At 41.9% G+C, this 12,636-nt stretch overlaps 1 protein-coding gene across 2 annotated transcripts in view; it reads right to left on the bottom strand.

Moving 5' to 3' along the window:
* ZRANB1 (zinc finger RANBP2-type containing 1) overlaps positions 1 to 12,636 on the bottom strand; it is a 43,404-nt gene that overhangs the window by 7,920 nt on the left and 22,848 nt on the right. For both annotated transcript variants that reach the window (XM_030241034.2, XM_030241033.2), the window contains exons 4-9: positions 10,998 to 11,185; positions 9,320 to 9,473; positions 6,894 to 6,965; positions 5,463 to 5,661; positions 1,166 to 1,286; positions 212 to 341 (exon numbers count right to left, since the gene is read on the bottom strand). In XM_030241034.2, coding sequence (XP_030096894.1) covers positions 212 to 341; positions 1,166 to 1,286; positions 5,463 to 5,661; positions 6,894 to 6,965; positions 9,320 to 9,473; positions 10,998 to 11,185 — 864 coding nt within the window. The remainder of the gene's footprint in view (positions 1 to 211; positions 342 to 1,165; positions 1,287 to 5,462; positions 5,662 to 6,893; positions 6,966 to 9,319; positions 9,474 to 10,997; positions 11,186 to 12,636) is intronic.

The following is a 12,636-nucleotide window of genomic DNA, read 5'->3' as shown; positions in this document are numbered from 1 at the left end:
TTAAAGTATCATGGAATTCACTTTTAGAGGCACCATGCCCACTATAAAATGAAAAACTTCAAGTTTGGAGTGAACTATTTTCTTCTTTTTAAAAGCAAATGAAAATGTATCTACAACAGTATCCCATCCTTTCCCAGACAGTCACTTCATGTCACTAGTGATTTACAGCCCAACCCTGATGAAAAGTGAATTTAAAAAATGGAAGGCTTACCTTGGAAGCGGGTATATCCTAATGTTTCTCCCCGAAAACTCTTGTAATATTTTACTCCATAAACTATAATTGGTCTTCTAAGAATATGTGCAAGTACAAAAATGTGTGTCTGCTCCAAACTCGCTCCAGGCTGAAGCAAACACAAAGAAAGACAGAACTTACCATCCTCTACTTTGAAATTTGAAAAATAGTTTTCAAATTGAGAGAGAAAATGCTTTTAAGAGTGATAAAGCTTTGACAGGACAAACAAAAGACTGGAAAATTATTGGAAATAAGGAAAAACATTTCAGCTTGTCAGCTGTCAGTAGTAATTCTCTGTCCTATTGCCCAGATTCAATGTGATGGATTTCATTCCCCACTTAGAAGTGAAACTCTACATAATGTTAGGTCTAAAAATAATTCCTTCATCTGAGGGCACTTTAAAGCAAATACCTTTTGATGATAGGAAAAGGGCACATACAAAACAAATCTCAAAAAAATAGCACCAAAATCATGTTTATACTTTAAAAGAGGAGCTAAAAATACTCCCATGGCTGGAAGCTTATAGGAATGTAAATCTTATTTTGGAGTGGAGTTATAAAATCTCAGCTTGCTGGAGTTTGAGCAGTGTAAGCTGACAGATTTGGAGGTGTGCTTGGGAGGTAAAAGTGCTGCAGGAGCTGGATATTAAACACATGATTGTCTATGAGCTTGTTCTACAGACTTCACTCTAATACCACAATTCTTTTCTTGTGTTGCACTTAATAGGAAGCTCAAAAATTATAATTTCAAATGAACCTTTCCATATCAGCAGAAGAGCTTACCCAGTAAGATTTTAAGATCACTGGCTTAGAAAGAACATTCTTCCCTCATACAGAAATACTCTTATGCCCAAAAAACTCTTCTAGTTCTGAAACTTCCTCCCAGATATTAAAATATCTTTTCCAAAAGCCCTCTGACAAAGAGTTTTCTTACCTGGCTTGCAAGAGAGAGAATGAATGCCCAATCTTCCTGCCACTGTTCCTCTCGCAAGGAGAAATGTAAACCAAAGCTTTGGGAATACCACGATTCCCACTCTTTCCAGCGTGTGTAGAACCTAAAATGTTAGAGAGAGACAGAAAAAAAAAGGTAAAGGCAAAAATATTTACTCATCCACCATAATCCTGACAGCAGTGTTTAACCTTCATCCCAAGAAAGGGGAAGAAAGAGAGCAAGTAGCAGGAAAACTGGATTTTGTTTTGTTTTTTGATCTTCAGGAGACCCCATTTATCAATCTTCATTTAAGAACCACTTGAAAAAAAAAAAAAAAGCAATGCCTACAGCAAACATGATCCAAGTTCCTACCAGGCTCCTGCCTAGTTTGATACCTCTTGCAATAGGTTTGGGTTTTTTTAAGTCTTATTTTAATATTGATATACAGGGAGCATAAGTAAGGCATTCCATTTCATACAGGAGGAGTTGCTCGTTCTTCTCACACAAAAAAATAGGTATTTTCTATTTTTAACCACATCATGAGTCAATTAACTTCAAAGTGCTTGCATATCAATTTCCAACAGCGCATGGTTAAGAGGCAGAATCTGGTTTATACCAAATTTTGGAGCAAAGGGGTGGTAATTCCACATTATATGGAGTTGTAAAGCAGTGTGGATAAGAATCAAATATGCAAAGTGGGATTTAGTTTAGTCATATTTTATTTAACCATTTACCAAGAAAAATGACACATTAAAAGGAAATTATTTGCTTTTTAAAATTTTTAACTCTGTCCTATCACCACACTATGGAAAAGCCATAACTTCATATTAGGAACCAGGATTTAGGGAACAGGGCTCAGCCAACTTTTAAACAATGGCCTTTACTGTGAAGACAAAGAAACCATTCTGAAGTTTCAGCTTATTAAAAATGTCACTGAAATGAACTCATTTAATTAAAACCTGAGAATATCAGCAGGCAGTGTGTGTGGATAAGATCTTTCCTATGTTTTCAGTGAAGGTGGAATCACCCTGAATTCTTGATGTGTAGGACAACAGCCACCAGCCAGGCTGGGTTTCCTGAGTCCAGCTAAAACCTTTGTGTGGCTTAAAATTCCTATTATTAAAATATCTGGATAGCTCTGAGCTAATTGACAGTAGTATCTACAGGGAATCTTCTGGATCTATTTTCCAGTTTTTATCCAAACACACCAAGACTTCCACCTTTGAACCTGATAACTATTTTGCCTGTTTTCGCTCATAAATTTCTAACAGCACTTTTTGTTAAATTAATTCATTTCCAGGTCTCTTGAAAGAAATTGAATCAGATTCTGGGGGAAAGAGAAGAAAAAACAAAGCAAAACAACAACAAAAATTCCCACACCACCAGAATGAGAGAGAAAGCCCAGAAAATTCAAGGAAGAAAAAAAAAAAGGAAAACACCAAACTACTCCCTAAAAGCTGCATTGTGAAAGTGTTCTCCTAAAGAAGTTTCTTCCCTGAGTTAGTCAGCCATAGACAAGATTTTGATCTCATTTAAAGCAAAGTTTTCAGGTTAACACAAGAGAACTGAATGCATCCATTAAAGAATAAAATTCTGAAAGTCAACTTAGGGCATGTGCCTATTCTCTAGCAAAAGCTAATGGTGGAATACAAAAAGGGGCACTTCAAAACACACTTTTGTGTAAACTAAAAAAGTGGAGTTATTGAAAGGTGAGTGGAAAAAACTCCACAGGCCAGAGCCTCTGGGAACTTCACCAGGGAGCTTTTTCTGAGTACCAGACACAAGACTGTCTCTGGTAAATAGATTTCTCTTTGCTCAACATCTAAACAAACATAACAAAACAAGGTCAAATGAGTTACATGAGTGTTTTCTGTCTGACTATAAAAATACCCATTTTTAAGTGTCTTTGTGGAGGCTTTGAAGAATAATTCCACTAGATAAAAGTTTAAGCAGGGATTGCATTTAAGAGCCTGTTCCAGTGACGACATCACTTCCTATCAGCCACATGTCCTAGTCCACAAAATTAAATGTATCTTCTCAAATGGAATCTATCCAGCACTTACAGGATGTACAGAATGATCAATTTACAACAAAATCTGGCTAAAAGACTTATTCTAAAGACTTGTTCCTAACAAGAACATGAGTTGTTCCTTGAAGACTTGTTCTTCCTAGTCTTGAAGAATTGTTCCCTTGAAGGAGCACATCAATCAGTTAAAAGTTATACTTCTAATAAGGATAAAGATTACACAAATTCAGAGTAAAATGAAAATTCTGTCTAGACATAAACTAAAAACCTTAACAAGATTGAGAAGCCTCTAAGCAAGAGTTATGTTAAGATAGAGCAGTAAGTCAACCATAATTAACACCAACATTTTGGGAGATTTGGTCCAAAGCTCAGTAGTTTGCAGCATGTTTTTGGCTACCATGTTTAGTTTTGTTACCATAAAGAACAAAACATAATCCATCCTAAATTTCTGTTCTGGCCTCGTGGGAGCTGCCTGTGATGCCAGGGACATTCCTGCCTGGTTGAGATGCACACTCCATGCTGAACAGCTCCAAAGCAGTGACAGATCCTGTCAGACACTGGTTCTTGGGAGAATTGCTTCTCAAGCACCACTTTCTGGAATCCAGCTCTGGATGCCAATTTGGGGAGTTCTCCCCCAACAGCACAAAATTTACTTACGGGTATCCCTAAATTAATCCTTGTTGTTGACCTTCTGTACAGCAAAAGGACAGGGACAGCCTCTTTCTGCAGTATGTGCTGACAGTGTTTCTCCTGTCCTTGACTACAAGAACATCAAAGAAATGATCATCTGTGACTGGGATTATCAGTCTTTATCAGCTCATCCCTTAGTCCAGGACACTCTGGAGAGCTGCTAGACACCACTGGGGGAACAACTAAGATTGTGCCTCAAGCAGAGGGAAGCCACAGTATCCAACTAAAGAAGGTCAGTGCAAAGCAAGAGAAGTTGTTTTATAGAATGATAAATCAATTTTATGGCCAAATGACAGAACCAGTTAAATGTCAACACTCTGCTTTACTGCCATTATTTTAGCAGACAGAGCAGGGATAAAAAGAGCAATCCTGAGTAAAGCCGTAACTAAGCAGATGGAATGAAAACACTGAAAAGTTTATAAAGAATAAAAGGCTATCTTCTACTAACAATCTTCTGCACAGCTCCCACCAAGCAGCAAGGCATGGCATATGCATGATTTACATTGCCAGGACAGAAACTGCAGCTGCAGTAACTGTGGTTAGTGCATGCCTGACAAGTATAAAGCATTTTAGTGTTTGAAATGCCATTTGCTGAGCATCACACACCATCCCTGAGTTCACAGCATCCAAGTTTCCAGTGCTCCTATTTAAAACATGAGATGAAGTTCCCAGCTGGGACCATGGGGACTGAACAGCTTTGAGGAGCACAATCCACAGGTGTCTTAGGCTGCAATGCAAAATGCAGCTGGGGGTGTGAATTCTATTGCCATCTGTCAGAGCTGGGGCAGTTCTCTCTATTCATTGGGCAATTTTCTTCATCTCTCCCACAGCCCATCCTCCCTCCAGGAGATCTCTGCTGTCCATGGCCACTGAGTGTCCCTGCAGGGCTGATCCAATTCCACCATCCCATGGGAGATGCTCTGCCCAGGGAAGGAGCCAAGCATTCCTACCTGGATCCAACCTGCCCTGGGAACAGCCCAGCAGCCTTTGCCCCCTGCATTCCCAGAGGAGCAGCTTTCTGCTGCCCTGCATTCCCAGAGGGAGAGCAGGCCCATCTCCAGCAGCCCTGGAGCTGCAGAGGAAAACTCCCCCCTTGGGCAGGATCCCTGCTCCAGCAGAGCCACAGCTGGCACTGCAGGAGGGCTGAGCCCCCATGGGATGGGACTGTGTCACCAGCCTGAGCCCCCCTGGATGGGACTGTGCCACCACCCTGAGCTCCCCTGGGATGGGACTGTGCCACCACCCTGAGCCCCCCTGGGATGGGACTGTGCCACCAGCCTGACCCACAGGGGGGCAGGCTGGATTCTGACTCTGGCAGTGGGGTTTTTTTGTACTATTACATTTGTATTTTTAATTTTCCTAGTAAAGAACTGTTATTCCCCCACCCATATCTTTGCCTGAGAACCCCTTAATTTCAAACTTACAATAATTCAGAGGGAGGGGGTTTGCATTTTCCATTTCAAGGGAGGCTCCTCCCTTCCTTAGCAGACACCTGGCTTTTCCAACCAAGACAGCAGGGAACTGGGTTAGGGCTGGCTGTGGGGTTTTGCTGCTGCAGCACATGCAGAAGCTGCCCTGACTCACCAGTGGGAGCAGTCGTGTAAACTGTCGTGCAGAGCCTTGCGCAGCACGGAGTCCTTGTCGTAGATGCCCCAGGTGGCCTGGAGCACGGAGTCGAGCAGGCAGTCCCCGGCTGTGCGGTTCCAAAGTGCGTACAGCCTGCTGTCCAGGCGTGTCCCCAGCTCCAGGGACCAGTTAATGATGGGAGACTCCTCCTCCAGCTCTGCAACAGCACAGCCAGCTCTTAAACAAGCTCTTATTTAGCTCAGGGAATTCGACAGCACAATAATGGCATAGTCTCAATGACCTACCCTTTTGCATGAATAAAACTCTGTTTTATATTCTGTCTTCCTACTACAATTGATACCTCAGGTTTGGCTTTTCTATTTTTCAGAGTCTGTGCTGCTTTAGTGTGTAGTTCTGAACTTCATATTATGGGATGGTGAGCTCTGTGCCCAGAGCAGGGAGACAAAACAATTCCTGCTCCAGCTGGGCACCAAGGACAAATGAGCCAAATCTCAGCCCAGGAGCACAAACCCCGTGGGCTGGAGAGAGAAAAACAAGCAGGGTGGGAGTGCCTGGGCTAAAGCTGGGCTGGGACAATGAACTGCAAGGTGGGAATGGAGCAGAGCTGATCCCAGGGAGAGACCCCGTGCCCGGCCGGGCATTTTGGGGCCATTTTGGGTCATCTTGGGTGCAGCCCTGGCTGGGCTCTGGTGCTGCCCAAGGTGGATCCATGGAGGCCTTTTAATAAATCCCTGCTTCATTCTTTAGCTCTGTCCAGCCTCTGTTCTAGGCCTTCACAAGGCATCACAATAAACAGGTCAACTACACTGGCTGAGGAAACTTCTCCTACTGGCAATAAAATAAATCAAAACCAAACCACAGCTCCCACATAATTTGTTTGAGGATTGTTACTGAAATGAAAGGATTTTTTTCAGATTTCCTTAAAAAGCTTGTGACTCAAAACTGACTTTTAAAGATTTTTCAAAAGCTCTACAAACATGATTTCTACAGACTCCATTCTCCCTCTGCCTCAGAAATAGACTGGAAATGTTAAAATAATTTTACATGGGCATGTAGTGACAGGACAAGGGGGATGGCATCCCACTGCCACAGAGCAGGGTTAGATGGGATATTGGGAAGAAACTGCTCCCTATGAGAGAGGTGAGTCCTGGAACAGGCTGCCCAGAGAAGCTGTGGCTGCCCCATTCTGGAAGTTGCTGGTTTGGAGCAACCTGGTCTAGAAGGTCTTCAAGGTCCCTTCCAGCCCAATCCATTCTGTGACTTCATGAATTCCAGGGTGCAGATCCAGTAGAAAGCATCCAATCTCTATTTAGAACGTGTTCATGAACAGAGCCATGCATATACAGACACATGTAGTCTATTTATAGTTAGAGACATATTCTCTAAAGAAAAGCCAGAAGTGATCCCAGCTGTTCTCAGTGCATTTACCTTTCTGAACATCTCTGTCAAGTACTTCATCAAATAATTTTTCCTGGACTGTGGGCGGTAAATCTTCAATATCTGGAAAAACAAAGCAAATACAAGAGTTTTACATGTTACTGTAAAAGAGACATCAGCAACTGCTGCTCAGGAGAACTCACAGAACAGCTTTTGCCCCATCAGCCCTAACACCTCCTCTGGAAAGCTGCTGTCATGTGCGACCCAAGGCTTTGCAGAGCTGCTGAGGCAGGCTTGCATCTCAGCCTCACGGTCACACCTTTGATGCAGAAATGACCATCACAGCATGCATAGGGTAAGAGTGGATTTCTCTGAAGGAGAAAGTGGAAAACCACTTGAGGTGAGAAATTTTACAAAAGACTATTTTTACTTTCGACCCAATTATATTTTAGCACAGCTTCAATCCTAAGCAATGGTTTTCCACCCATCTGGAATGGCTTCTCCTCTGCAGTCTATCCCAATGGACAGGTACAATTTGCCAAGGGATGTGTTCTTCTCCAGAACATGCCCTTCCTCTGTGATCTCATTCAGGCTTCAATGAAATAGTTCTGAGAACCCCAATGGTTTGCAGCAAGTTAAAAAACAAGAAATGGGAAAACTACTGAGCTATGCCATGGAAATGCCAGTACTGACAACTGCTCCAAGAGCCTTACAGACAGAATTTGCAACTGCCTCATAAAAAAGAAGGGGGAAAAAATGTGGAAAACTGTACAATGGGCAAAACTGTCTTGTGACTGCTGTATCATTTAAAGCAACAAACACTGTCACACATTCTAAAACTCAGCATGTGCCACACAGTAAATATTTGCTCCTGGCCTGCATTCCAACAGAGGATAAGCAGTAAAGGGTTGCCAGGCAGAGCAGCAACCAGAGAAACTTCCCTGGTTTCACCTCACAATCATGAAACTTATCCACATGAAAGTTAAGGCAGTAAATAAAATAGGAACAGGAACATCCAGCACCCCTTCAGGCACTTTAGGGGATAAGGACTGGGGCCTAAGTGGTATTTCAAGGACACAATGATCTCTCTTAATTGCAGTGTGGTAGCTGCCAGTCCTGCTCAGATGTCCAACACCCCAGGGCTTTTAAGCCCACATTTAGGCACATGAGTTGCTAATGAAGCACACTAATGCCTGGTACAGGCAGAGTGATGTGGGGTGGTTTTTTTGGTTTTTTTTGTATGATAGATTGGGGCTTTTTAAGCTAAAACTGCTTGCAGTGACCAGTAATCAATGTAAAAGCTTCGCTCTCTAATATCCAAGCATTGCCTTTACAAGAGGATCCAATCTGTGTATTTAAAAGGTCAAGTGGACACTGGTTCCTAAACTACACTGTTCAGGTAATATCTGAGCAGGATTGTGTGATTTATATTTCTATCCTTGGAAATGCTCTCTGGAGCCAAACTGCAAAAGATGTGCAGTTGGCAAAGTGTGAGGAAAGTGGAAAGTCTTGATGCACAAAAGCTTTTGAACAGTTTTATTTTTTAATTACTAAATGGCTATTGCATGAGTCAAAAAGCTGCAAAGTGCTTTAAGATGTCTCTCTTGAAAATACTAAACAAATTCTTAAGCTCTGGAGAGAACATTCCTCACATGTTATGAAATCCTTGCTGCCCCTTTCCCCTCTCTCCCCTAAAAAGCAATGAAAATTTACTCTCCCAGACACCCCCTGTGCCTCTCACACATGACACACAGAGTACAAGTGAATACAGCACCTCAATCAGGTGCACAATTGGTAAATATTATCCAGAATTTTGTAGAGAAGATGAGGTAACACTCAACCAAAGGGGTTCCAAACAGAATTCTTGCAATGTTTTATAAAAAAGACAAACAGATCTGCTGATTGGCACAGTTTGCAGCTGCATGCTTTCTGACTGGTGGTAGAATTTCTATTAAAGGAAACAGCTTCTGAAGATTAAAAGTCTTGTAATAGCTCCTTGTTAATAGGTAAACAATCTCAGAGCACCTCAAAAGTATTCAAAAAGTGCTATTGCTACAACTAGGTAAGAAGAACAGCTCTGGGCCTCAACAGCAAGGACTGGAAGCTAAAATAGCCATGTGAAAAGTCACACCACAGACCAGAAATGTCTGGGCTCCAATCTTCACTTCAAATACAGCCTTTCCTTAGAACACACCACTTTTCTTCCATTTCTTCATGTCTAAGTAGGACAACAGATGCTCAGTTCACAGGAACAATGTATGGACTGAAGTGTGCAAATACTGAGTAATCAAATTCAACTGCTAAGCCTGACCTAACAAAACAGGTCTTAATAAATAAAACTTTCAATAAATTAATTAATAAGACTCTTAATGAATAAAACCTACACACACATCACCACCAGAAAGTCAAAATACCTAATTTTCAACCAGTGGCCATGCAATAAAATCTTCCAGCAGGAAGAAGGGTTTTGTAGCTACCTGCAGGCAACGTAAACGTCACAAGGTCAGTCAGAAAATAGCAAGCAAAGTCTCCCTTGCGCTGATGGAGAGATGCAGCAATTTCACGGCGGATTTGCTCCGTGACCTCTGGACACACCATGGCAGGAATACACTTGGCTGCATGTTGGGACACCTGTAAAACAACACAGTTACTGCACTCAGGATTAGCCCATTCAATATAAAGATTTGGGAGGGATGACCACAAGCAGAGAGTGTTTGGTTAGCAAGGAATGCAAGAGAGCTGTAAACACTGGCACCCTGAAAGATCTAAAGTTTAGTGACTCTTAATGAAATGTCTCATTTGTCATGGAACTGGTAACACAAATCTGGTTAAAAACATCTTTCAATTGAAGAAGTGAATTAACAGGTGATCACCCCCAGCTGAAAAAGAGGAAAAAAAATAGGTAAGAGCTCATTACAACAGCAATCTCAAATCTCACACCTGAGACAAGTCTAGATTTAACAATTTATTAGCACTGCACAAGATGGTTTCCTACAATATTCCCAAAACCTATGAAGCTAAGATAGTTAAATTTGTCCACTTCTAGTCATCACTGGCAGGAGAAACCCAATCAATGATGAAGGACAACTGGCACAGGGATGATGACAGATGGATACAAAAAAAAAAACCTTTAAGACCCACATTTTCAGTCATTCATAACCCAGAAAAGGAAATTATCACTGGGGCTCAAATACTAGTAAGCATTTCCAGAAATGACAAGATGAGTCAGTATTCCTAGGCACTGAAACAAAACCGAACACAAAAATCCCTAAGACACTATTTCAGTAAATTAACTTGTTTTTAAACATGTAACTCCATCCACACAGAGTTATGTAAGCAGCACAAAGCTACTGATATTAGGCATATGTAAATATATACTCAAGGCTTTAGCTACATTTGTCTTGCTTCATCTACTCTTTTTAATTATTCAACATTGAGCATTCCATCATCTTTATGTGCTTTGTAGGCAAACAGCAGCTTTCAGAATTGCACTAAGCATCAGGGAAGGAGGCAGAATAAAAATCAGGCTCTGATCAAGTGAGGAACCAAAGTCTGAGTTGAAGGAAACAGACAAAAAAAAGTAACAGAATTATTTACAGGGCAAAGAGGGAGAACAGCAGAGGTCACCAGAAGTGAGGTGACACAATGCAAATGGAAGAGCAAAACAGAGGAGCCAGTAAGTCTGTAAAATGGGCAAGGAATAGAAAAAAATGCAGCAATTTTGCAAAGCAAGACATTTGCCTCTCTCTGGAAAAGAAGCTCCCATAAAAGCCAGGAAAGCCAGCCCAGGTAAACTTACTCATTAACAAACTCAGAATAAACTGCGCTGTCATTGATGTCAGTGCTTTGCCTTGAGAGCATTTCCTCTCCCTCACCCAGAGCACAGGAAGCCTCACAATAGCTCACTTCCACTGCCAGTAAAGTTGCAACGTGTGCCAAGACTGTTCATTAATGAGAAAACTGAACATCCTCAAGACCATCACAAGGGAGTCTCTCAAAGCAAACTCACTTCTTGAGGAGAAATCCAAGGCACAAGGCGGCGATTCACGGAAATTCCACCACCAGCACAAACCAGAGCTGCGTACCACTGGCTGCACACAGGGGTGCAGTTCCCTACAGTGCTGTTCCATGCCTGCAAGGAGCAGGGGAGCTCACCTCAGTGAGGAGGATGGCCAGCATGTCCTGCCTCTGGAAGCGGATGGCCAGGTGCACGAGGGTGTAGCCCACGTCGAAGGCGGACGGGCGGTTCAGCAGCCGCACCTCGTCTGCCGTCAGCTGCCGGGCGATGTCCCCTCCGGAGGACTTGTAGGCTTCCACAGCAGCTAAATCACCTTCCACAACTCCTGAGGGCAGAGAAACAACACACAGCCCATTTCAGACACCAGGAGCCATTCTGGAACAAGCCACCTCATTTCACAGCTCACCTGTAGCTGTTCTGTTACAGGCCAAACAGACGATGATCAGCTGCACAGCAAAAAACTTGCCAATTTTTTACTATTTTAGGCAGAACACTGCAAAATATTTACACTTACCTCATCTCTCAGACCATTTCTATTACCCACACTAGCTGGAAAATGTAAGAGACCAAAAGGCAGCTCAGAAGAGGACCCATGATCAAACACCAGCACTAACATACACACTAGCATTTCATTTGACCAGAGAGAAAGTAATTTCTTCATAGTAAAGAGATTAGTTTGATTATTTTATCACCAATTATCAGATCATAGAAATAGCAACTATTAAAAGACTTTTGGCCTAAAAGTTTTATTTTTTCCAAATAGTACAAATGGTATAAAGCATAAATTTTTCTCTTCAACTCACCATCTCTCTGCTACTAATGGAGCCTGAGAGTTTCACTCAGGACACTCCATTAAAACTGAATTAAAGAGAAATTAAATACACTGTGTGTACCTTCTAATGCAAGATGAGAAGAACAATAAATGACCCCAATGTTTTCTAGCGTCCATGGAAATCTTTGATTTATGTACCATGCTTCCTATCAAGACCAATCATGCTGAATGTATTTCTTAGCTGCAATTATCAGAATACACCATCAGTAAGATGTGGAGCTGCTAACAGGATCTGTTCCAATATAAGACTTCCTAAATTTAGAAATTCCTTCAAATATATTCTATTTTAGGTACGTGGTCCACGAGAGAACAGTGCAGTGCTGAACTGAGGAAACAGAATAGCATCCCTAAAGCCATCTTTAGTGGAGCAGTAAATAGAATCTCACTCCTGAGAAGCAGCCCTTGTTGCAGCAGCTCAAGCAGAGAAGAGCAGAGATGACAAATGAGAAAACCCTGTCCCTATTTTCTGCAGCTAAACCTCCTTCCCAGCTCCTGAGAGTCAGCAGCTGAGTGGAGGCTGGAGACTGAGACCCAACTCCATCATTCACTTCATTTGCTCACCAAGACACAAAAGCTGATGAACAGGAAAGGTCATCAAACCCAATCAGGACAATCACTCCCACTCAGGACTTGAAATTAAATTAAAAAAAAGGAAAAAAACCACAACACTTCCCACCCCCTCATCCCAAATGAGTAAAAATCCCCTACCAAAATTAAAAAAACTCAAACACACAAATTGAAATGGCTGCTAGCAGAGAAGCACACTAACCACTGGCTTGCTGGTTAATCCAGGATTTAGAAAAGCATTCTTAGCTCAGCCAAAAAGTATCATTTTGAATGCTGAGATTATAAAGCTTTCAGAAGAAACACGGGGAAAATGGATTATCAGTGCAAGACATTTCTCTACAAAGTTATCAGCTGTGCTGTGTAAGCTTCCACAGATA

The sequence above is a fragment of the Serinus canaria genome, chromosome 6, assembly GCF_022539315.1.
Source record: "Serinus canaria isolate serCan28SL12 chromosome 6, serCan2020, whole genome shotgun sequence".
NCBI classification, from domain to species: Eukaryota; Metazoa; Chordata; class Aves; order Passeriformes; family Fringillidae; genus Serinus; species Serinus canaria.
This window is presented reverse-complemented; position numbering and strand designations above follow the sequence as displayed.